A 26801-nucleotide genomic window follows, 5' to 3' on the forward strand; every position below is an offset into this window, starting at 1 on the left:
TGATAGAAGCTAGAAGGTTGTTTTCTTTTTGGAACTATTTTATAATAAGGGCATTGCTTGGAGGAGATTAACCTATCTGTTACAAACAGGAACACAGAGTTTTAAAGCAAACATTGAAGAGGCCTTATTGAACTTGTGGCTGTGAGTGTGCTTAGTTTAATAAGTATGGAAAATAAAGGTGGGACTGCTCCCAAAGAAACTGTAAAAAAAAAAAAGAAACTAGAGAAGGAAAGCCACCATTTCTTTCACCTAACGCTTTACCTGGGCCTTGGAAATTTACGACCATGCAAGGAGATATGAAAGAAATGCAAACTACCTTAATGACTGCTATAACACAGCTAACAAGTAAAGTAGACAATATTGGTGAGCAGATGGCAGAGATTAAACAAGAGCTTTTGGAGAATAACAGAGGGCGTTTTCGCACTCACCTTCAGCCGGCGCGACCCCCCTCTTCACCGCGCAGGATCTGCGCGGATTTCGCACTAAATGCCGCAGAGCGGCCAGAAGAGCCGGAAACTCCCGTCGCAAAAGCCACGCAAACGGAAACTGCTTTTTGGCGGTTTACGTTTGAGCGGCTTTTGCGCCGGGAGCTTCCGGCTCTTCCGGCTGCTCCGCGGCATTTAGTGCGAAATCCGCGCAGATCCTGCGCGGTGAAGAGGGGGGTCGCGCCGGCTGAAGGTGAGTGCGAAAACGTCCAGAGAGACAGCTCAGACCAACAAAACCTTAAAAGTACTAGATGGCCAGGTGACGGAGAATATCCAAAAGGTGGAACTTCTGGGAAAAAAACAGAGTATACAAGATTCTAGACTCTTGCAACTGGAAGTAGATAGAGCCGTCTACATGTTTTAAAATATACCAGAAGAGAAAAATGAAGACTTATAGAAAATTTTAAGTGAAGCCTTGGCTGAAATTTTACAGGTGACTCCTCAGAGGATGGAAGAAGAGTTGGATCAAGTTAGATGGGTGCCATCGAGCTACACAAAAAGAAACAAATTACCTAGTGAAGTTCATTTGAGATTCACAAGAAAGAGGACTAAAGATGACATTTTGAAACAAGTAAGAGATATACCTATGATAATAGCTGGAAATATGGTCGAAAGTCTAAGAGAGGTTCCTTGGCCTGTGAGACAAAAGAGTAGAGAATATCAAGCGTTAACAGATTTTTTGAGAGGAAGAGAAATACTCTATATGTGGCTAATGCCAGAGGGTCTTCTTTTTACATATCAGGAGAACAGATACAGGATTAACTCCACTTTCAAAGCCCAGAACTTTTTGGAAAGAATGAAGAAAAAAGAAAGCAAAGAAAAGGAGGAAGAAAGTTCTGGTGAAGAAGATCCAAATGAACCACGGATATACCATACAAAACAGCATTCTAAAAAAGATAAGAAAGATAATGATAAGCAAAACCCATAATGGCTTCAGTAGTTTCAATTAAGGTGAATGGACTCAACTTTCCTGCCAAAAGGAGAAAGACAGTTAGATATTTGGCAAAAATGGAAATGGACATAATTTGTTTACAAGAAACTCATATCCTAACTAAAGATCAACATTTTTTGAAAAATAAAAAACTTGGTAATTTATTTACAGCAACTGACACGTATAAGAAGAAAAGGGGAGTGGCAATATATATTAAAGATAAATTTAACTCACAACTGCAGTTTGCTTCTGAAGATGGAAGAATTTTACTAGTGGAAATTACAGTAGATAACAAAGGCCGTTTTCCCACTCACGTTTTACTGGCGCCACGACCATCCTGACGCCGGCGAATCTGCCTGGATTTCGCATCAGAAGCTCCGGCGCTCCCAGAAGCGCCGGCTACTTCCGTCGCTAAGCCAGCGCAAACGGAAATCGCAAAGATGCAGGAAAACGTTTGCGCTGGCTTAGCGACGGAAAGCGCCGGCGCTTCTGTTGCGAAATCCAGGCAGATTCGCCGGCGTCAGGATGGTCGTGGCGCCAGTAAAACGTGAGTGGGAAAATGGCCAAAGAAATTTTACTGGCAAATATCTATGCCCCAAATGATCATCAAGAGAAATTTTTTCAAGATTTACGTCTTAAATTATCAAATTTGGAGTATGTAGAATATTGTCTAATAGGAGACTTCAATGCAGTTTCTGACAGACAACTGGATAAAAAAATGCATAAACAGATGAAAAGTAAAGGCCTTCAGTTGCCAACAAGTTTTTGGAAATTAGCAGAAGAAATGGATTTGGTGAATGTATGGAGAACAAGATATCCCAACTCCAAAGATTTTACTTACTATTCCTCTCATCACCAAACTTGGTCAAGAATTGATATGTGTTGGCTCTCTGCAAGTTTGATTAAAGACTTAGTGGATATAGAAATTCAAACAAGAGTCATTTCAGATCACAGCCCTGTAATGATAAAGCTAAAAGGCCCATGGATGACAAGATCATGGAAGTTAAATACTTCAATTTTGAAAGAGAAAGACTTTCTTAAAGAATCTAAGGTTGAAATGGAATCCTTTTTTAAACAGGAATATAACACAAGAGGTAAAGATGCAAGTAGTTCGGGACACTGCTAAAGCTTTTTATAGGGACCTTGCAATTAGATATAGGAAGAAAGAAAGAAAGAAAGAAAGAAAGAAAGAAAGAAAGAAAGAAAGAAAGAAAGAAAGAAAGAAAGAAAGAAAGAAAGAAAGAACTGAAAATTTTCAAAATTTAATGTCACAAGCTGGAGAAGCTGAAAAGAACCTTAAAAAAGCCAACAAAATATGAATTTCAAAAAAGGTGAAAGAAATGCAACACAAATTGAATGTAATTCTTATGGAAGAGATGGAGATTAAATTGAGGTATGCCAGACAAAATTTCTTTGAACATGCCAACAAGCCTGGAAGGTGGCCGGTTTATAGGGTGAGAAAAGAAAAGGCCAAAAGAATAATTACAATATTGAAAGATGAGAATAATAAAGAGAAAACTCAAAAGCAAGAAATATATCAAATCGTGGAACAGTTTTACAAAAAATTATATGAAGATAAACAAGTTCATAAAATAGATTTAGAAGAATATATTAATCAAAATAATCTTAGCAAATTCACAGAACAACAACAAAAAATTATGAATGAGCCAATAACAATAAGGGAACTTGGAGAGGCAATATCTCAAAAGAATGGTAAAGCTCCGGGTCCAGATGGATTACCTGCAGAATTTTACAAAGCTTATGAAGAGTCTTTACTCTTACCATTCAAGCGCCTTATTGAAAAGATTCAAGCTACAATATCCTTAATTCCAAAAGAAAATAATGATTTGAAAGATATTAAAAATGATCGACCAATTTCCCTTTTAAATGTGGATTATAAAATTTTTGCTGCAATATTGGCACAACATTTGAAGAAAGTTTTACAATCTATAATACACTATGATCTAGCAGAATTCCTTCCTAAAAGGTACTTGAAAGACAATGTCAGAACAGTTCGTAATATTTTGTAATATTATGAGAATCATCCAGAGAAGCAACTGGCTTTAATTTGTTTAGACGCTGAGAAGGCCTTTGACAATGTTCGTTGGCACTTCATGCTACAGCAGCTGAAAGGCATGGAATATGGTGAAAACTTCTTGAGAACAGTAAAAGCTGTCCATTGTCACCTCGACTTTTTATTTTATCTCTAGAGGTATTGAATAATTAAATAAGGGAAGATGCAAGTATAAAGGGAGCTGTGATAAAAGATGAACAATATAAACTCAGAGCTTTTGCTGATAATTTAGTTTTTATACTAGAACAACCGATGGATTCAATAGACTGTCTTATAAATAAGATTAAACAATTTGGCTATTGGGCAGGATTAAAGATCAATTATCACAAAACAAAATTTTTGACAAAGAATATGACAACGGAACAAATTCAAGCCTTCCAGCAAAAATCAGGATTTTTGTACGAAAAAAGAATCAAATATCTAAGTGTTGTTATTACAAACAGGTGTAGCGACTTAAAAGCAGATAACTATGACAAACTACTTAAAGAAATTAAAAAAGATTTGGAAAAATGGCATGATTTGAACCTATCTTTAATGGGAAGAATAGCTCTAATAAAGATGAATAGTCTACCAAGGTTATTATTTCTGTTTCAAACTATCCCAATATTTTTAAATAGTGGATTTTTTCAAGAACTGAACAAGATGGTTGCCAAATATATGTGGCAAGGCAAAAAATCTAGAATTAAACTAAAGACTTTGCAGGACTCTAAATTGAGAGCAGGTATAGGCCTTCCAGATTGGCAATTATATTATAAAGCTTCTGCACTTCTTTGGGTAAGAGACTGGATATTGCTGAATGACAAGAGAGAATTGCTGTTAGAAGGACATGGTTTGACTATGGGGTGGCATGCATATTTGTGGTGTCAAAGACTTGAAGGCCACTCCTATTTTAAGAATCATTGGTTTCGAAAATCCTTGTACCATACGTGGTCATGGTTAAAGACTAGAATTTATCAAAAAATTCCAAGATGGGTTTCACCAGTAGAATCATTTACCCATCCAAATCTCCTACAATTAAACCAGAGCTATAGGTATGATGACCTGTTGGGAAAAAATAATCAATTGAAAACCAAAGAAGAGCTGGAAAATATGGACGTTAAAATGAATTGGTGGCTGAGAATGCAAGTTCAATCCAGATATGCCAAAGACAAGGCGACAGGTTTTAATACAGAACAATACTTATTTGACAGAATTCTTTTGGGCCCACAAGAAAAGTTAATCTCTAAATTATATGCATACCTACTTCAAATGAAAACACAAGATGAAGTTGTAAAGGACTGTATGGTTCAATGGGCAAAAAATTTTGGTTATAATATTACATTAGAAGAATGGGAGAGACTGTGGAAGCTTAATGTTAAACTAACTAGGTCAATAACTTTTAAAGAAAACCTGTATAAGATGTTTTATAGATGGTACTTGACCGCACAGAAATTGTGAAAGATTTATACAAATATGTCTAACAAATGCTGGAAATGCACTAAGCAGATTGGTACTTTTTACCATATGTGGTGGACATGTGAGATGGTGAAAGATTATTGGAAAATGGTGCATGAAATGTTACAAAAGATTATGAAGACTCAGATTCGTTTCAAACCAGAACTATTTTTATTGACCATATTTCCTGAGGACTATTCGAGAGAGATGAGACATTTGTTGGCACACTTTAACACAGCAGCTAGGATCCTTCTGGCGCAGAGATGGAAATCTCAGGAAATTCCCACGAAAATGGATTTAGTGGGAAAAGTTCCAGAGACAGCAGAGCTGGACTTTCTGTCCCAGCTGATGGCTGGGAAATCTAAAGAAGAAGCAAGAAAACATTGGATGAAATGTTATGCCTGGTTGGACATTCAAGACTCTTAAAATACTTTGGTGTAATCTGATTTTTTTACTCTTTCTTCCTGTATTTTATACCATAAAATTTACCTTTACTGGAATTGTCAAAATTATTGGATTAAAACAAAAGACTTATACTATACAATTTTAAAATGGATTATGTACAGTTTAGACAAGATAATATGGGACAATTTATGTAAAGAAAATGTTGCAGAAATAACCTTGTATTCTTTGAAAGTATTTTTATGCAAAATAAGGTCAGAATGTATTGTGCTTTTTATCTCCCCTGTTTCCTATCTCTTTTTTCTTCTGAAACTAATACGACTCTTGAAAACCGTAGAAGTATTTATAGTTCTTTAAAACGTTCCACAGAGCCCCAATCCAGATCAGGCACACAGCATGGCATCCCCAGGAGCTCTCCCCTGCCCCCACCTTTTCCAGTGCAGAAACAGCCCCCCATGGCCAAAATAGATGAAATCTGGATAGAACATTCATAGGCAAACTGTGAGTAAGAATTCAGGCTGATGAGGCAGGACTGGTTTATCTGGGTATCGGGGGAACACTGTAGTGGCTTTTAGAATTCAGCAGAGTAGTTCCAGATTGCATTGTCATAACATTCAGACGAAAGGTTTGAGGAATCCGCCAACTTACATAGTTGTTCTTGCAGCTGAGGAGTTATCTGATTCAGCAGATTTATCTCTCTGTTCTCCAGATGTGACTGGCCTGATGTAATTGGCCTGAAATACCTATAATCCCCACATCTCGTCACCTGTATTCAAGCAGGAAGTAAAGGGCTGGTACCTCTTCCCCAGGGCCTTTCAAGGTCTGAAATGTAAAACACCTGACAATAGATCTGCTGATCTTTTTGTACGATTCTTGGATTTCTGTCTGTAGGCTTGTTTGGATGCTACTTGGCTGCTGGGATTCTACTCAAACTGAGACTGGGAATAGTCCTAGGGCGTTTTCGCACTCACCTTCAAGTGGCGCGACCACCCTCCTCACGCCGGCGGATCTGCAGGGATTTCGCACCAGAAGCGCCGGCGCACCCAAAAGAGCCGGCGACTTCCGTCGCGAAACCAGCTCAAACGTTTTCCTGCTTCTTGGCGGTTTCCGTTTGAGCTGGTTTCGCGACGGAAGTCGCCGGCTCTTTTGGGTGCGCCGGCGCTTCTGGTGCGAAATCCCTGCAGATCCGCCGGCGTGAGGAGGGTGGTCGCACCACTTGAAGGTCAGTGCGAAAACGCCCCTAGAGTTTTTCTGCTGCTTTCCCTTGTTCCTTGCTCCCTGTCAACCACGATTCTGGGCAGAAAGTACCAAGCAAACTGGGTAAACCTGTGTTAAAATTCACAAAAGATTAGTTCACAATCACCTAACAGCAATGAAGGAAATAGGAGATGGTCTTGTTTGGTGGCCAGGCATTCTCTGAATTAGTTCTGCGTTTCCCCTCCTGATCAACCATTAAATGTCAATAAGGAAATGATAGAGGTTTGTATTATTACTTCATAACAGTTTATATTATTACTGTACAGTAGTAACATCGTTCAGTCTCACCACAACGCTGGCTAAGATTGTGCCTCGTGGGTACAAATATCTCATTTAAAAACTTGTAGAAGATTTTAAATAATAAAGCTTTTAAGCAATTATATAGAACAAGTGGGAACCCAAAAGGGACTGAAGGGAGTGGCCATCCCATCCCCCAACCATTTCTTCCTCACCCTTCTCCCCCCCTCACCTCCATGCCCACTGTCATTCCTCCTATCTTTTTTGCCCCCGTCACTTATTGAATTCTGCTTGCTGGCAGCACTGCCACTCTGCCTCATATGGCTGTGGCAGGGTAGATAAGGCTGGCGCTACACTGTAAGGTGCCTCACTGTATGGTCCTGTGGTGGGGGAGACATCCTTTTCTGGCAGCAGTGTAGGCAGTATTTCCTTCACCTCTACATGCAATATCACAACCTCATAAGCTGGTGAGTAGTGGCAGCTATCAGTGTTCCCGCTAACCTGAGTTAGTGAGAGCTAGCTCACAGTTTTTTAGCCCTCAGCTCACACATTTTTATCAAAGATTTCAGGTTTTCACGGCTGGCATCATCATTAGGGTTTGTAGAATCTTTCGGGCTCAAGTGCCGTGTTCTACTGGAGAAAGTTTTTCTTCCAGACGTTTCGTTCTCAGCTGCGGAGAACATCCTCAGTGGCGTTGCAGCCGGAGCAGGCGCTCTGACCTTCTTGGCTGCTGTGCATTGAGTGAGGCCAGGGCTGCTGGAGAGCTGCTGTTTCTAGGCTGGAGGGGGTGTGGTGAGAGGGCAATTGGTTTGTGAATGTACCCATTGTTTGGTGGGGCTTCCTGGAAGGGTGGTGATAAGGAAACCGGCTGTGAAATGTGACCATTGTTCTGTGTTGATTGCTGGGAGGGTTGGAAGGGGTGTGAAGATAAGGAAGATGGTTGTTGATTGTGCTGATAGTTCTCTGGAATGTGCCATCGTCTCATCCACGCATTGAGACTTCTGATTTGTGCCTGTCTCTCCAGCCCTGCACGTGGAACAGGTAGCACTTCTAAGAAGGCTACCTTGGAGGTCCTGGCCTTGAGTCTGCTGCCTCGCAGCCTAAATTTTTCCTCCAGGGCCTCACGACTGCATTTTCCCACATCATTGGTGCCAACATGCACCACGACCACTGGCTCCTCCCCAGCATTGTCTATCAGCCTATCTACAACACACGTAATATCCACTACCTTCTCATCAGGCAGGCAAGTCACCATACAGTCAGTATGCGGTTTTGCCACCCAGCTGTCTACTTGCCTAAGGATCAAATCACCAACTACCAAGACCCCCCCCCCTCCCTGCCCAGGGATGGTTCCTTGGCGCGAAAGGATACCTACTCACCAACTGAAGAAGAGGTCCCTTCTGAGGGTGTATTCCGCTTATCCTCAGCATGGTGTCCTGTTCCCTCTCAGCCCTCGTGCTCCCTAACAGCAACGGGGCTGCCATGTTCAAAGTAGTGCTCATCTAACAAGTCCCCGAGAGTCTTCTCCAACTGCCAAACTATCTCTACAAGAGAGCCAGTTTGGTGTGGTGGTTAAGTGCGTGGACTCTTATCTGGGAAAACCTGGTTTGGTTCCCCACTCCTCCACTTGCACCTGCTGGAATGGCCTTTGGTCAGCCATAGCTCTGGCAGAGGTTGTCCTTGAAAGGGCAACTGCTGTGAGAGTCCTCTTAGCCCCACCCACCTCATAGGGTGTCTGTTGTGGGGGAGGAAGATAAAAGAGATTGTGAGCTGCTCTGAGACTCTGAGATTCAGAGTGGAGGGCGGGATATATATCCAATATCATCTTCTTCTCGAGGTCAGCCACCTCAGCCTGAAGGGTTCAAACTCGTTCCCTGAGGACCAGGAGCTCCTTGCATCGAGCAGACACCCAAGACTTCTGTCCAGTGGGCAGACTGTCATACATGTGAGACTTAGTACAAAACACTATAAAGCCCCCACCCCCCTGCTGGCATTTTACCTTCAAAATAGCTTTTTAAATATACAGCCCCCTTTTAAACCCTTTTGTGTTTATGTGGTTCTCCTTCTGAAAAGTCTACTTACCTTATTGGGAACACAAGGAAAATAGGGATCCGGGTTCCTGGTCCTTCCTGGGCTTCTTACAGAGCCCCCAGGCGAAGAGCCACAGGCCAAGAGTCCTTTAGCTCTCACTGTTCAGCTCATGTCAAAGGCTCATGCCTCTGGCAAGGTGCAGCGTAATAATGCAAAGAGGGTTGGGCTTCAGTCTGCCCCAGGCAACACAGACACTCTCAGTGAGCAACAATCAGCAACAATCACCTACAGCCCACTCAAAACAAACAAACAGCAGATCCCCAGAAACCACACAAACTCAGACTCTCAGCAACTTCCTCCAGCTGTTTAGAAAGCCAAACACTCACCCTTGCAGCAGCACTCCTTTCCTGCTCTCTGCCAGAGCTCAGAGTTCAAATCTATATTTGAACGACTTTGCTGTAACCCTGCAAGATATCATCATCTATGCAACGTGTCTTCAGAGCCCATCTCTGGGTTGGGTCAGCCCAACTGAGCTCCAAGAGTGAGTTCCAAAGGCTCTGAAGGCATTCAAATGCCTTTGGAGCTTACTTGGATCAGGCCTCAGACCAGTGATGAGCTCTGATAGCATTTAAATGCCTTCAGAGATCGCTTCTGGTTGGGCCACCAGACCTAGAAGTAAGCTTCAGAAGTATTTAAATGCCTTTGGAGCCTGCACAAATCTCATAGAGATTTATGAGCAGATTGGGGAGGGGGGGGGAATGTTCTTTTGAACCCCTGGTTTGCGAACCACAAACCAGCCTGGTTCATCACAGGGCAAGGAAGCAAAGCCATGTGTATGAGAGAAGAAGCAAGAGAGCCCAATTCCTCTGTTCCTTTTGCATTCCTTTCAGAAACTGTTGGTAAAGAGTAGTAAACAAAAAGTAAAAGTAAATAGTTAACGAGAACCTGATTGTGGGTTAGAGGAAAACTCCAACCCCTAGACCTCTCTTTTCTTAAATTGGTTGAAATACAGCAGATCATTACATTCAACAATTCCAGTGAGTAAAGCTATCTACCCCATTGCCTCATCATAAAAATGTGGGCATGTAAAGAGATCACAAAAATGTGGGCATGCAAACTGCTTTGGCTGCTTTGTGAGTGTGTTTGTGTGTGCACTTTCATTGTGTGTGTGTGTGTGCATTTACAAAAGGCAAAAAAGGAGGAAATTAACACTGTATTCAGGGGAACTGCAGTGCTGTTTATTTATTTGGAATGGGAAAGTCTCCTGGCTCCACCCCCAAGGTCCCCAGATATTTCCTGAGTTGGACCTGGCAACCCTACTCCTGCACAAAGTAGGAGGCTGCCACTGAGGGAGGTCTGTGTTTGGGCAAGGGGGTTGGGTTTGTAACTCTCCTGCATGAAGCAGGAAGCCTTCATGGAGTTCTCTATGTATTGAGGGGGGGAGGCAAGAGGCAGAAAGCAAGTAGCAACTAGGGTGCTGTGCGGAAAGCAAGCTACCATGCAGGTGCAGCAGCAGCCCTGGAAAAGAAAGCAAGAGAAGGAAGTTGCTCATGGGCCAGATCCATCCCATAGGCCATACGTTTGACACCCCTGACCTACAGTTTTTTCCCTGTGATCCTATGTGAGCCATAAGCTCTGTAGCTACTTGGCACACACACATAACAGGATTACATGAAGTTCTTATCTCTGCCTTGTCTTTTCTCTTGATCATATTCCTTCTTAATATGTCCAGTCTTTGTTGTTAAAGGAGAAGCAGTCTGGAAGTTAACAAGTTAACATTAGACTTAAATAAGCCGTTGACATCTAAAGTTCAGAGGTATATGAAAGTACAGTCTCCAGAATACTTAACATATGCTGACCCAAGGAAGTAATGGATGTTTTTCTTTTGTTCTGGTTTGGATGATATGCTTATTATTTTCCAGCCGTAGAGTAACATCCATCTGGGAGGTTTGAAATGTGGTTTATAGGCTGAAACTCATTCAACCCTGTCCAAAACATAGTGTCTAAAATTTTGAGAGTCTGCCCAGTTTTCCACAGAGATCTGCTCCTCCTGGTCTGAGACCTTGAATGCCAAATTTCAGTCTAGCACATATTTTTAATTGTTGAGTAATAAACCTCTGAAAATAGGGTTTGTATTTAACCTTAGGGTTAAAAATAGGGTTAACTTTAACACAACCATGTTAACTGCAATACAAAAAATATAACAGCCCATATTTGCTGTTGGTCAAGTGTTTCAAAACTATTGTCTTTCTAGGCATGAGTTGCCTAGAAAGGCCAGTTAAATATGAGGCGGAATTTACTTTAGTATAGTTCGTACCCTCAGTAACCCAAACAACCCATAGTTTTCAGAAGGCTATTACATATGAACAAATTAAGTTTCAGGCTACACAGATAAACTTTATTAGACTCCAAGCTTTAGACAGAAGGCTTAAAATATAGGCAGATAGGCAAAGCAATTAGATAACATTAGCACATTTCAGAATACAGTTACACAGTTAGAACAGAAGCATAAAGCATGTTTCTATAGCAAAGCATAATTCTATAGTTAAGCATAGTTCTATGGAAAGCCTAAGTTCCAACAAGGACTTCAATCTGTTAGTCTACATTTTCCTGATTAGAGGCCTTGGCTTGACCAGCACAGAGACAGCCTTCTGTCTCTGATATAAGTCAGCAACTTCTGCCTCAAAGGAATGCTACCCTATAACTGGCTGTCATATTTTAATCAGGGAAATCAATTATGTTACTGTTTCTTCCAATATAATAGTTTTTAAAGGAGTAATATTTTTTAAAAGGAAACAAAAGAAATTATCTCTACAATACGAGTGGAAGTAAATGGTTTTACAGTTTGATGTAATGGTTAAGTGTGCGGACTCTTATCTGGGAGAACTGGGTTTGATTCCCCACTCCTCCACTTGCAGCTGCTGGAATGGCCTTGTGTCAGCCATAGCTCTCGTAGGAGTTGTCCTTGAAAGGGCAGCTGCTGTAAGGGCTCTCTCAGCCCCACTACCTCACAGGGTATCTGTTGTGGGGGGGGGGGGAGAGATAAAAAAGATTGTGACCATTCTGAGACTCTGAGATTCAGAGTATAGCGTGGGATATAAATCCAGTATCGTCTTCTTCATTTACCTTGAATGAGATTAATTTCATCCATGTCTTCTCACTGTATGATCTACCTGTCTTAAACAATACTGGATTGTTTAAAACTTCCATTCTTTCAAGAAATAGCCTAGCGGTGCCCTATTTGCTGACTCAACCAGCCCACCTAGCAAGATCTTCAGAAGTACCATCAGTAGTCTGCAGAGCCAAGTAGCACTATTCAGTCAGTCAAAAATTTTATTATGTATAGCTGAAGCATGATATTTCTGATTATTGAATTAGAATGTGTTTTGTGCTCATACCTCCCCCCTCCCTTCTCTCTTTTCTGAATAAAGACTTCTCTTCAAAGTTCCCCCTACCTGTTAACTCTCAAGGATGCAGGATATGCAAGTAATCTTACCATTGTAAAGCAAAATGCCTCTCCCCCGAGTTCCCATACATATCAGCAAGCCAGGAATGTGTGGGAAACAGGAGTACCCAAATGAATAGTTGATAGTATGCTTTGAACCCTCTGTGCAATTCACATCTGTATGTTATGTTTTTGAAGTTATCTGAACCTTGTTTTTGAAGTATCCTTTAAGATGCTATGCTGTGTAACATTCTGTATCACTTCCAAGGTATAGTTCCTTGGAGCAAGTATTCGGTTATCAATAAAACGGGTCTTTGATTTAAACAATAGCTCGATTATTCAAAATACCGATGCTTGACAATAGCCATTGGCCGTTACAAAACAGAACATGAACAACAAAGTTCCCAAATAACACCTTAAAAGTTCTCCAGAAATGCCAACCTCAAGAAGTTACAGCATTTGATATCACTCTTGCTCTTATCTTCTTAGCTGCAAGGGCAAACAAAGAGACTATATAGGATACATGAGCATCATTGTCAGGTAACAGAAATATAATCTTTTCAGTTTCCAAATGTGCTTTTAAGGTGGGTAGTATTCTGGCCAGAAATTTAATTTGGGGGGTGTTGTAGAGTGGACAGAATAGAATATAATGGGGAAGGTTCTCTATCATAGGTGAACCACAAATGCAAAAACATTGTTCTGTTGAGATGTGAGAATATCGACTGGTTAACAGAGTTGTTTGCATAGTCTGAAAGCGAAGAGCTGTGGGGGATGTTCTGATGTTAAATCTGGAGATATTAACCAGGTATGGGGATCTCAGATGATCAAATTTGATTAGTCTAAACCAAAGGTGGCTACTTTAGATATTAGGATTAGATAATGTTCTAGCAATGCATCTGAAAAATATATCCAATCCCTAAATTGAGAATTGTCATTTTGGGCCCCTAGGAGATAATGAGGAATAGAATAACTCTGGATAATGTTGAGGTATCTAGAACGCCTATGATCTTTTGATAGTAGAAGATTAAATGAATGGTAATTAAGGGAAGTATTTTTCCAATGTTTTCTTATAACTAGGTCTACCTGTGCTCTTATGGAAGGAAGTCCTGTTTCAGCCCTAATCAGGGCAGAAGAAGAGCCCCTAGGGAGAGCAAGAATTTGTTTTAGGAACTGATTCTAAGTTACCTCCAGACTAGACAAAACATTCTCATTCCACCCCCATATTTCAACACCATACAAAAGATGTAGTAGAACCTTGCTTTTAAATAATTTTAATGCCGAATCTATCAAGCGTCCACCCTTTGTATGAAAAAAGTGGAGAATTGACCCAACAGTCCTCAGCACTGAAGATTTTACTGATGCCAGGTGGGCATTCCAATTCAGTGTCTCCTTAAAGGTTACCCTCAAATATTTAAAGGAGCTGCACTGGTTGATTGGATTGCCCACTATACTCCAGCAGAAGGTTTTGGGCTTTTTCCCGGAGACCATGGCTTTAGTCTTTGCATGGTTGATCTCGAAGGCTTCATCATTACTGCATGTCCCTAAACGTTGTAATAGCCTTCCCAGACCTATTTTGGTCAAGGATATTATGACCATATCGTCTGCGTAAAACACGATCAAGACTTTCTGCTGTCCTAAAGTTGGAGGAGTGAACTGGGGACCTGATAGACTCTCTGTTATGTTGTTTATATATAGATTAAATAGTAAGGGGGCCATCACGCATCCCTGCTTGACTCCCTCACATATAGGAATTTTGTCAGTTAGGGAGTCTGAAGTGCCCACTCTAATTTGTGCAGAGGTGTTACTGTGAGGCTCGTGGAGCAGGAATAATAGCCGCTTATTGATGTTCAATTTAGTGCGCTTAGACCATAAGTGGGACCTGTTGATGGGATCAAACGTGGCAGCTAAGTACACGAATAAGAAGCATTATTCCATTATCTTGACTGGAGAGCCATCTAGAATGTGAAGCCTTAAGGCAAGCCACCAATACTCTGAAAAAAATATATCAGCAGTGCTTTGAACTAATAGACTTACATAAACTAGTTGAGAAGCCTATCCAAGTCATTATGCCATTAAAGGTTTGGTATGGTATGGCCTATCCAAGTCTGTACCTGCCAAAGTTTTACCCAGCCTTTTCTGGTGCCCTGGGAAAAGAAATTCTGTTAATACAATGGATACAATCCTACCAGTATGGTATAGTGGCTGGCATATCGGACTAGGATCTGGAAGACCCAGGTTGAAATTTCTACTCTGCCATGAAACTTGGATGATGCTGTGCCAGTCACTGTCTGTGAGCACAGCCTTCCTCACAGGGTTGTGAAGATAAAGCAAAAGTTGGGGAGAATAATGTACACTCTCCTCAGTTCTCGGGAGCAAGAGCAGGATAAAAATATAGCAAATGAATAAATACCACTTCAGTCAGCTAGGAATGGAATATTCCATTGGTGCACAGCGCATCCTGCCATTTCTCCTTGTGTCATCAAAATTCATCAGCTTCCCTAATTAGAGTAGTAGGATGCATCTATGTGTCATCAGATGTATGAGGTGTGTTGCTTCTTTTTTGTTTTGCATTGCGCAGTCCTGGCATCTTCACAACTGGAACCATTTCCTTTGGTCTGATAACTGATCACTCCTGTAGTTCTTAAGAATGTGTGTTTCATCCCTCTGAACACCTGCGATTATCTTGTTTCAGATGTGAATGTTTACCTGGCTATAGCGGCAAACATTGTGAAACTGATGACGATGACTGTGTGGGACACAAATGTCAGCATGGCGTACTGTGTGTGGATACTGTCAATGGATACACCTGTATTTGCCCTCAAGGGTTCAGGTAAGCAAAGTCTTATGGGTCTTCAGGTCCACTGAATAGCTGTTCATAGTTCACCAGTTCTGTTGACAAAAGTAGCTTTAATTAACTATCTAAAACACATGCACACTGTTGCCTTCAGTCACATCTGACCTTTGTTTGAGTACAAAAAGGTTAAAACAGTGCATATGTGAAAAAACATCAAGAAATATAATTATTAGCATGGGCTTCGGTTTATACTTTGCAGAAGAGGAAGAAACCTAAAACATATTGCTGTTAAGACGTTCACTATATATATTATTTACTTATTTATTCCAAGAGAAGAGGGCGTACGGAAAGATGATTTAGTGCAACCAAAAGCCCTCAAATACAAGGATTTATTTATCTATTTAGGGTTCTATCCCGCCTTTCCTGCAAACGGGCTCAGGATGGATTACAACGCTAGTTTTAAAATATGGCTTATAAAACTTAAAAACTATGATCTTCTGAAATGAATAACACTGCACTTCTTAAATAATATAGCTGTGCCATAGTAAAGTCATATAGTAAAGTCATGGAGTCCATAACCTGGATATTTTTTTTTTTTAGTGCCATAGGATACACTATAGGGTTTAATTTTTACTAAAACGAAGAGTCAGAGGCATAATACCATTTCGCAGAAGAAAATCTATTATATTAGTTGGTTTTTATTCATATCTTCAGTATTCTTGTTATATTGGTTGCGGGGTGGCACATTAACCTTATGGGGTTTATAGATATCAATATTAGCCTGAACAAAATGCCATTTGAGTGGTCTTTTAACATATCCAGAAAATACTGTTTTATAAAATTTTAAGTATAGTGAAGTGTAGGGTTTCCAAGTCCCCACCGGCTGGGGACTTTTTCGCACATGCTGTGTGTATGAAGCTCAGTGACCTCACCCAGAAGTGATGTATTGCACTGGGCGCATTGTGTGGGGATGCTCTAGCAATTCAGGGAAAACTCTATGATGTCATGCAGAGACGCTGTAGCAATTTGTGGGAGAACTCTATGACACCATACTAGCATTGGCACCATAGAGTTCCCCCCCCCGCAAAAAAAATTGCTAGAGCATCCTTATGCAAAACCATAGAGTTTTCCCTGAATTGCTAGAGCATCCCTGCATGACATGCCTGGCATGATACCTCACTTCTGGGTGACATCATCATGCCGTTCGTTGCTAAGCATATGGAGCTCTTTGGGGCAGGGATCCCCCCAGTGGCCCACTCCATACCAGCAGGTTGGGGCCCCAAAACCAGGAAAAACCCTGCCCCCAGCAGGAGTTTGAGAAGCCTAGTGAATTGATTTACATCCCAGAAAATGCATTTTGTGTCTGTATTGTGGACATATTCTTGAAGCAAAACCTCTGTATTGTGTGTGTGTGTTTGTGCACTATCACTTGAATTTGGCAGCTAAATTTGCTCCTCAAATAATGCAAATACTTGTTCAAATCTAATGGTAATATTTTTCCCCCTTCCTTTTTTGTGTTCCCTCCAATATTTCACAGAGGTTGCCCCCTTTTTTCTAGTTTCCCACACTTCTATTTCTGATTAAACTTTGGCATTTAATTTAATAGCAATCAGTTATTTTACACTTTAAAAATTGCGTGAAGAATTGGGCAATAGCTGGTCACAAAGATCAGCCAATCAGCGCTGCACATAGCTCCTTCAAAGGAAATCCAGCTACCTGCCATTAAGGCAGGTGTATTTCTTGCTCCTAGGTGGAGGAGGGAGAGAGAAGTAGGACTTTGGGCAGTCATGCCTCGTGTCTTTTCTTATCTTAGGATCTTCGGCTGCCATTGGTGGCCCCATCGTGGGACCAGGGGGCTTCCCTTTGATCTGTGCCAGGCATTTAAAAGGGATAATCAGAGTTGGCTCATCACATAAACCAGCAAATCAGCACTGTGCATAGCTCCTCCAAAACAAAAATTGTGTTTCCCTTTGCTCAGTCTAGGAAGAATATATACGTTCCCAGAAACATGGCGAACCCACTTTTGCAGCAAGCTCATCACTCAGATTATGCAGACCCTTACCACTGCAATGTTTTCTTGTGTGTCTGTCTTCAATCTTAAATTACATCAAAAGTCCAAAAGGAATGCAAGGCTATGGCAAACAGAGAAATGGAATTTAAAAATGCAGGCTCAGCATTCCTCTACCCGCTATGCTGCTCATCCCTAAAGTCTTGAGATTCGTGTTTCTGCTTTGCTTTTGCCGTACAAGATCTCCATGGCCCTGTCTGACAATTTCAAGTCTCTGATTCTGACAGCTGCCAATAGGACTGCCTTCTGAAAATCTCACTGTATGTCAAAGATAAGAGCACTTCACCAAATGGATTCTGTAATCATTGCCTGGGGGTTAGCTATTGCTTCCTTCCAGACAAATCTTTCCTGAATTTGAAACGAAACACACAGAAAGATAGCCATAGAACCTTTGGAAGGGGGTGGGGGGGGGGGGAGAACTGACTCTGATAGAAGTGTGGGAGCATCTGTGAGCCTTTTCCCTGGGCATTGAAGCTACAAGCAATTTTCTGACTCCCCATTTTCATAGTTTCTCTTCTTTTGTTCTGACCAGTGTACTTCCATTGCAGTACTTTGCTTTTAGCATTCTGAAGAATAAATATTGATTCTCAAAGTGATATAAGGTCATGGTCTCAAAAGCCCCATGCTTATAAAAGATAAGATAAGCAACTGAATGTCTTTGTCTAACCTGCCTGCTTGGTTCTCTTTTTAAATCTGTTCTTGACTTAATGCTGGTTGTGATGAAAAGAGCTAATGGATACATATGTCTAAGTAACATATAAGTAACAGCGAGTTCCTCTTTTCTTGGCAAGCTTAGCAGGGTGCTTTGGTACTGCATGTGTTATGCACAGGCTAAATGTTCTTTTTGTATTCTCAGAAATGCAACCTTGGGTGCAGATTTAGGATGATAAGAGGTAGAGACAGCACACACCCACAAGGAGGGACGGTGGCTCAGTGGTAGAGCATCTGCTTGGTAAGCAGAAGGTCCCAGGTTCAATCCCCAGCATCTCCAACTGAAAAGGGTCCAGGCAAGTAGGCGTGAAAAACCTCAGCTTGAGACCCAGGAGAGCCGCTGCCAGTCTGAGTAGACAATACTGACTTTGATGGACCAAGGGTCTGATTCAGTAGAAGGCAGCTTCATATGTTCATAAGTTCCTAAATGCGTCTGTTTGCTGGTGGCATGTTACTGGAAATATGATGAGGAAAACCATATGGATAAAAAACCTCTATGGCCTCTGGTACAGTATGGTTCACTCCAGTTACTGCAATGGATGCTGACAAGAACCTGGGATCTGTGAAGGCCACCGCTTGTGCCTTAGACCCTTCCCTTGCCAGGTACTTAAAGCATGTAAAGATCGCATCAATGAGATCTTAGTGTCCATCATAAATCAATCACAGACCCAGTGTGCTTGTGTGCTGAAACAGGTAGTCACATCCGTCCATTATTTTTTTAGAAAAATCTTTAGAGGGAAACGATGTTGCCAGTTACTGCCTGATTTTTAATTTGCTCTTCCTAGGCAAAATAATAGAATAATAGGAGGAACTTCAGGACTTCCTAGATAAGTCATTTACCCCAGACCCCTTTCAGTCCAGTTTCAAGCTAGGCTACAGGACCTAGACAATTTTGATGGCCCTACAAGAGGACATCTGTCTAAATGTAGATAAAGGTGCTCCCTGTCTGCTGCCTTTACTGGACATAGCAGCAGCCTTTAATCTGGTACAGCAAGACATGCCGTTGAGACATCTGGAGATAAAAGTAGGGATTAAAGGATGTGCTTTGGATTTGCTCAAATAGTTCCTCAGGAGAAGGACTCACAAGGTTATTGTTGTGGAGAACTTATCTGTGCCACAGGACCTGCCTTGTGGGGTTCTACAAGGCCCCAGTCTTGTCCCTCGTGCTATTCAATCTATATGTAAAGCCTTTAGGAGAAATCATCCATAGGTTTGGAATAGAGTATCAATCAATATGCTATTGAGGACACCCAACTCAGCATCTCTGTATCTAAATCACCTGGTGATACTTAGAGATTCTAACCCTGAGACGGGCCAGAGGGCAAAGGGGACCTCTTTGAATCCTGCCATACCTTGCCCAGTACCTCAGATGAATCAAAATTTTACTTGTCAGAAACAAAATAAGGGCACTGATAGCGTAGATATATAAACAGAATAAGATTTATTTTAAAACAGGCTGGAAATAGGAACAGAGGGTTATAATATAGATTCCGTGGGCACACAGAAAAACAAACTTAACACAGGGACACCTTTTATTGGCAAGTTATTACATAAAGTACCCAGTGTTTCCCTCAAATGGACAACATTTCTTAATATAAACCATTTAGAAGATGGTTTAAGCTTTAATATATTCACTATCTCTCACTGAGGAACTGTCTGTGGCTGTGTCAGAACTCCCCACCTCTTCAATGCCAATAAAGGTCTATGGTAACTCTAACTCCCCACCTCAGACCCTTTCTCTCTGGATTACCAGTTATCCTCTCCTCAGGAAGACCTATAACCCTGGACTTTGGCACCTTTGAGGGCCCTTCACTCTGACATCTCAAACTCTTGTGCCAAGTCCCGTTTCTGTGCTGGGATCTCAGTCTGTCTCCTGGGATTCCAAACAGACACAGGAACTTTTGTCCCTCTCAGTATGTGTTTATGATCTTTCTCTCAACTGAAGTCTGCCCATTAGCCTTGGGTTCAGAACTCCTCACCTGAGCCTTTGAACTAGTTCTGCCCTGTGACACTCTGTGCCACAAATTGAGAGCCTTCCTAAAAGAGCGCCTGTTAGCACCTTCTCTCCCACAGACAAGAGCTCTATTTCAAATACCAGCTCTGTCTCAAACTGCCTCAGATTGCAGACTGCCTCAGACTGCCAACTGCCTCAGACCAGGCCCAGGGCTAGGGTTTTTGCTACCCAAGGCAGTACCCTGTGCCGACGTCCCCCCTTGTTTCCATTCATGCCCGCAAAGCGCGCACACGCTGCAATGATGTCACCCAGAAGTGATGTCATTGTGACGGCGCATGGTGTACTGCCTGCCCAGCAGCCCTGTCCCAACTCCCCCCCTGTGATGTGCCTCAGCCCTTCTGCTCTGCCTCCCCCTTGTGCAATCACAGCATGCTGTGGCCCCACTGGTTGTGCTGTGGCGTGCATCTTATCCTTCTTCTAAGAATGTGCTGGAGGATGTTTCTTCCCTCTCCTTTCTGGAACTGGAAGGGGGGGAGCCCAGCCTCCTCCAGTGCATTGTTAGAAAAAGGATAAGATGCACGGCATGTTGCAGCCAGTGGGGCAGAGACACGGCGCACTGTATTCACACAGGGGGGAGGTGGAGTGGAAGGAACAGGATGGGAAGGGAGGGGGCAGTGGCAGTGGGGGGGTTGGAGATCCCAGAAAGAACACTGGGAGCCTTCCCCAGCCCAGCATGCTCTGAGTTCGGAGCATGCTGGGCAGGGGAAGCCACGTTCTTTCTTGGCTCTGAGGGATTGGGGGAGCTTCTCCAACCCCTCAGAGCTGAGAAAGGCTCAGAGACAGCATGAGCAGGGAGGGGGCGCCCACCCCCACCAGCACCCTTGTGAAAGCTGGCGCCCCAGATCATCACCTAGTACACCGGCCCTGCCTCAGACAGACTCAAACAGTAGACTGAAGAGATTGCTGTCCCACTGCCCCTCTTAACAGTTACTGCTGTTACCATTCAAGGCTGTCTGCCAATCACAGTGAGTTCCTCCAGCTGTCACTTGCTGATACTGCTATGCGGTCCATCACAGACCCAATGTCTGATGGCTGCAGTTAAACTGATGAGAGTAAGCAAGCTGAAACTGAGTGGTCCTCACTTTGATGGGGTGCAACTGACTCACTGAGTTAAGATCCTGCTTTACTGCTTGAGAAGCAAGCTAATGCAGATGGGGGGGAAGGCATTATACCCCCTCTGCATAGCTCAGATGATGCGCCCTGCCTTGATTCAGTTGGTCTATGTGGATGTATGCTGTGGTTACCTCAAAGCTAGATTACTGCAGTTGATGTGGGATTGCCTTTTAAGACAGTTTGGAAACTTCCACTGGTATAAGTTAAAAGGCACTGCACAGCTACTATCAAGTACTAAGGGGAATCAGCATGCCTCTCCCACTTTGCAGATTCTCCACTGGTCGTTGATCAGTTTACAGAGTTCAATTCAAGGTTCTGGTTGTCCCTTACAAAACCCCTTAATGGCACTGCAACACTGCCTCTCCTGGTGTGTTCTACTGTGACAGCTTACTTACCTGAGCAGAGCCTTCTGAAGGTACAACCCTGCTTATATTGGCAGCCACCCAGTTGTGCAGTCTCTGTGGTGGCTGAGCTGCCTCATTACGGTCAGCTTACAGCTGTTGGCCTAGACTAGCCCAGTCTCATCAGATTTCAGAAACTAAGCAGGGTTGACCCTGGTTAATACTTGGACGGGAGACCACCAATGAAGTGTCCAGGGTTGCTACACAATGGCAAGCAATAGCAAATTACCTCTGAACTTCTCTTGCCTTGAAAACCCTTCAGTAGGCTTCCCAATCCCCAGGTTCCAGAGGGGGGGGTCCCCCGATTTTACAGGCTTCCCCCCTCCCCCAGCCAGCTGGCCAGCGGGGGAAGCCCCACCCCCACAGCCATCATGCACCACCATGAACGATTCCCGTAAGGAATGATGGGGAATTGAGCCGCTGGTATCGGGGGCTCTGGGGGGGGGGCTGTTTTTTAAAATAGAGGCACCAAATTTTCAGTATAGCATCTAGTGCCTCTCCCCAAAATACCTCCCAAGTTTCAAAAAGATTGGACCAGGGGGTCCAATTCTATGAGCCCCAAAAGAAGGTGCCCCATCCTTCATTATTTGTTATGGAAGGAAGGCATTTAAAAAGATGTGCAGTCCCTTTAAATATGATGGCCAGAACGCCTTTGAAGTTCAATTATGCTTGTCGCACCCTTGCTCTTGGCTCCGCCCCAGTGTCTCCTGGCTCCACCCCCAAAGTCTTCTGGCTCACCCCCAAAGTCCCCAGATATTTCTTGAATTGGACTTGGCAACCCTACCCTTGAGGGATGCCAAAAGTTGGCTGTGACTTGACATCCCTTTCCACCACCAAGGCTTCTAAGAAAGGCCCCTCCCTTCTCTCATTTTGCAAACTTCACAGAATGGAATGGCTCAGTAGAAAGGGAAAGCTACAATATAATGGATGAGCTCAGGAGATTATTTTTGTGGGGGATAAAGCTTTTTCTATTTTGATTGCCTTATTGCCTTAGACAATTATGCTTTGCTTTTGTTTGTTGTTTGTTGTTTGTTTTTTGAGTTCTTTCATTCCAGCCCCATTGCATTGTTTTGTTTCACTAAGAATCTTGGCTGTTAGATTCATATGTCATCATATTTTGTAATCTACTTTTAATGATTTACTGCATAGTTTCATCATACTTGTAATCTTCTTTGAGTCCCAGTGAGAAATTCAGACAATAATAATAATGATATACAGTTGCATTTGAAGGTATGTCTTGCCCCATTGTTCCTATTCTTCCTTTCTTTTCTCTCCTAAAGCATCCTGTCCCTGCCAAGTTGAACAAAAAAGCCCTCTAGAGAAATAACCAATGTGGCAATGAAAGTAAGCTGTGGACATTTACACATATAAAGACATTTCCATAGTTTTACAGGGAGACCTAGATTCAGGTGCTTGCATACTTACAAACCTTGTTGGATGGCCTTGGATAAGTCCCTCTCTTTCAGGCCATCCTATCTCTCAGAGAGTTAGAACAAAATGGGATAACCCCATTTAGGTCAGCCTGAATTCCTTGGGGAAAGGGTGGGATATAGGGTTGCCAGGTCTAACTCAGAAAATACCTGGGGACTTTGGGAGTGGAGCCTGGAGACTTCCCCAATCCCTAAATAAATTAATAAAAATACAGCAGTTCCCCTGAATGAGTCTTCATTTCCTTGCTCCCCCCAACAGCTGCACTTCCGCTAAATGAAAGTGAACACATACACACACTCAAAAGCAGTAAAACAATTTGCAAGTCCACACTTTTGTGATCTCACTGGGGCAATCACTTTATTTACGGGAGTTGCTAAATGTAACAGTCTGCTGAATTTCCACCAACTATTTCAGACTAACACAGGAAAATAAAAGTATAGGAGACAGCAGTATAGGGGGTAGAGTGTTCTTCCATCCCATATCAGATAATAGTTAACTCTTTACTATTCATTTCACTATACAAATGACATCCGAAATGAATGCAGAGACTGTGCTCTCTTCCTCTCACACGCTCACCGCGAAGAGCCATGTGGCTCTGTCTGCTCACCCCTTCCCATGCAGCTTTTATGTCCTGCTGAGATTTAAAGGCACACACACACTCCAAACCACAGTTTGCAAGCTTTTTCTAAATCTGCCCATATCTAAAGGCACATCCTGGCTATTGGGGGACGACTCCCCCTGCTGGCCAGCTGGCTGGCAGCAGGGTAGAGCCTGCAAAACCTGGAGATCCGTTGCCGTGACCAGGCGGTTGGCAAGCTTAGTGGGATAACTGTAACAATATATATAAGGAGAATAAGTTTCAGAGTTGAGTGGAAGGTCCTTGCATTCCATTTATTGTAATGAAGTTTTTTTTTTTCCATGGTACTCTTTTTACCCTTTAGGCAGTGCAGTTTAAACTGGAGATTAAAATTCAGTGAACAGAATCCTTCCAGTTATTATTCTCCACATGAATTTGGCCTTCTGTATTTTTCTGGCAGGTTGCTCGATTGGGGATTGGGATTTTTTTTTGTAAAGACAGCAATTGCAAACATTGTGAGCACCACAGAGTTGAGTTCTATGATGTCTGTGCATGTAAAATCAATTTCAGTTCATTTACAAAAGGGTGCAGTGGCACATGCCTTGGGCATTAACTGTGCAGCTATTTCAAAGGCCAAGCACCAGTAAAAAAAAGGGAGTGCTTAAAGTCACTATGGGAATGAAAATAAGGACTGTTGAACTAGACTGCAATGAGTAAAAAGAACCTTAGTGGAATTCTCTGAAAGCACAGAATGATCTAATGAGCATGATGGGAGTTGTTTTGTCTAATGCATGGAGTCACTGGTATACATGACAAAAGTCCTATGCCATCCATGTAAGGAAAGTGTGAAACTTGCATATAGATCACTAACGCTGCCTTGAACCCGTAGTAGGAAGGGTGGGATAAAGGTGCAGTGCAGTATATAGGCAAGAAGCTGGATTGCACACAATCACATTAAAAAATTTTGTCAGCTTTAGAGCGGCTGTAAAAAGAAGACTGGAGAGAGTGCCACCACATTAGAATGATATCTGTGTATTGATGCTTGAAGAAAATCTCTTTGGCCCTTTCCTTTCATCAGCACTGCTCTTTCTTACTCCAAACTACCCTTGATAAGAAGAGGAGGGCTGGTCTTTGCACTGCCCATACTTTACCGATTTTCTGCCAGGACAATAAACAGGATCAGTAAAGCAACAGACATGGATGGACCAATTGTATATCTGTTCAGTTGCTTAAAGCGGTGATATTTTAAACCGCTACCTTGTGTGATTGTCTTGATTTTTGCTTTATGCTAAAATTCTTCTGGTGTAATTATGAGAGCCTTTATAACTGGAAAGGGAAGATGGACATTTTAAAAGTAAACAAATTCAGCGAAGTCTTTTTCCAGCTATATTTAATTAAAGGCCAGCTCTTACTCCTCAGAGAAGCAACTGAGCACTTGGTTTTCTCTTTGTAACATATTGCAGTTGCTGTGAAATTCACTGCTAAACTTGGTCCCCTAGAACAGGGGTAGCCAAACTGCTATCCAGTTCACTATCCGTGTAAAGCAAGTATGAAATGTCCATATTGATCACTAACACTGCCCTAAGCTCCTGAATGGATACAGAGAGAGAGAGAGAGGAGGGCTCCCATGCTTGTGCCATTCTGCAAACTATGTCAAATGGAGTTGTTCACTCCATCTATATATATAAAAACAAGTGTCCTGACTGACTCATCAGTGCCCAGTTGCGCAGATCAAAAGCGGGACAGGAGAATGATGTGAGCTGCTCTACTTTTCCAAGGTAGAGGCTGCAGAGGGGGTAGGAGATGAAAAACTGAAGTCAGATCAGTCTTCCTACAGAAACAGCTGCCTTGGGTGGGCAGGATCCATGAGAACTGGTGTGGTAGGGAGAGTGTCTCTATTGGGATACTGACTTTTATTGATGTTTACTGTATCTTCTTAACTATATTTATAGTTTACCTTTCTCAGCCAGATTCAAAATGGATTACACAGTGTAAATTGATACAGTCAGCATGATGAGACATCTAATCAGCAATGTACTAGGATTACAGAAGTCTGAATAAACATAGCTTGTTGGTATTATATAAGTAGAAAACAGCGCAGTGTCTGCAGGATAATACATGCAGCAAACCAATAGCATGTCCTCCACACAGTGCTATAGTCTGCAGTCCCTTTTGCTTTGTATAGTAGCACCTTCCTGAACTGTTCTGGAAGGTGCTGCTATACAAAGCAAAAAGGACTGCAGACTATAGCACTGTGTAGAGGATATGTTATTTATTGGTTAGTCTACACAATGCAGTAATGACAGGGAGATTTGTTTTTCGTATTGCAACATGCATGAGTTGGTAGTTGCCTCCTTAGGAATTCAAGAATTCTGTGATTATATCATGTCATGTTGCAGCTTCATACCATTAACACTGCATATCCTAATTCTCAGCAACAAGAAGAGACATCTCCTATAAATCTGTACAAGTGCAATTGCAATTGTCTCTCTATATTAGTTACTAGCCTGAAATCTGTGCTGCACTATGGAATTAACTACCTTTAAAATTGTTTGTTTTAGGTAGGAAGGGAGTTTTGTTTTTGGAAGATTTATAAACTCAGTCACCATACCAACTGTTATGAAAAATACCTATTCTGGTTTAGAGCTGACTTCCCCTTTTGATCTGTACAACTGCCCTATGAGGTAGGTTAGGCAGAAAGTCTGTGAATGGTCTGAAATCACAGTGTGGACCAAAGCAGGAGGGAAGCAACCTCAGCAGAGTATAATGACACAGAGTCCAGCCTGCAAAGCAGTAATTTTCTCCAGGGGAGCTGACCTCTACCATCTGGAGAGCAGTTGTAATTCTGAGATCGCCAACCCTCACCTGGAGAGTGGCAACAATGGTTCCCCAGGAAGAAGAAGCTGGTTTGGAGGTTGGAGTCTATGGTATTGTATCTGTGTGAGGTCCCACCCCTCCTCAAACCCCACCCTCTCCACACTCGACCCCTCAAATCTTCAGGAATTTTCCAATGTGGAGTTGGCAACCCTATGTACTTTCCAGTAGCAGTAGCAGCAGAAGCAATGTTATTAAGCATCCAGGGATTTGGGCTGGGCATTGATAAGTCAGCTAGGACACCTGTTCAACTGACTGCAGTCTCCATTAACTGATTTTTACCTCAGAACACAGAGCTCCACAGCTGACCAATAAGAGAGAGGGGTGTGCTAGCAGGCAGCAGCCTGCCAGCTACACAGAACAGCTTTATCCCTATGTGAAAGCACATTTTAACTCTTTTCACCCCCCCCCCCCGGGGTGAAATGCACTCTCTGAATTTTGGGTTTCTAAATCTAGGGGTTTGGGCTGGGCATTGATGAGTCAGCCCAGACACTTGCTTTGAGAGGGGTGGGGTGGTTGGGG

At 42.4% G+C, this 26801-nt stretch overlaps 1 protein-coding gene across 1 annotated transcript in view; it reads left to right on the plus strand.

Annotated features, from left to right (window-relative positions):
* SLIT3 (slit guidance ligand 3) overlaps window positions 1-26801 on the plus strand; it is an 884772-nt gene that overhangs the window by 792594 nt on the left and 65377 nt on the right. Inside the window, exon 30 of the mRNA XM_060240620.1 lies at window positions 14989-15126. Within this exon, the coding sequence (XP_060096603.1) occupies window positions 14989-15126 (138 nt within the window). The remainder of the gene's footprint in view (window positions 1-14988; window positions 15127-26801) is intronic.

The sequence above is a fragment of the Heteronotia binoei genome, chromosome 5 (assembly GCF_032191835.1).
Source record: "Heteronotia binoei isolate CCM8104 ecotype False Entrance Well chromosome 5, APGP_CSIRO_Hbin_v1, whole genome shotgun sequence".
In the NCBI taxonomy this organism is placed as follows: domain Eukaryota; kingdom Metazoa; phylum Chordata; class Lepidosauria; order Squamata; family Gekkonidae; genus Heteronotia; species Heteronotia binoei.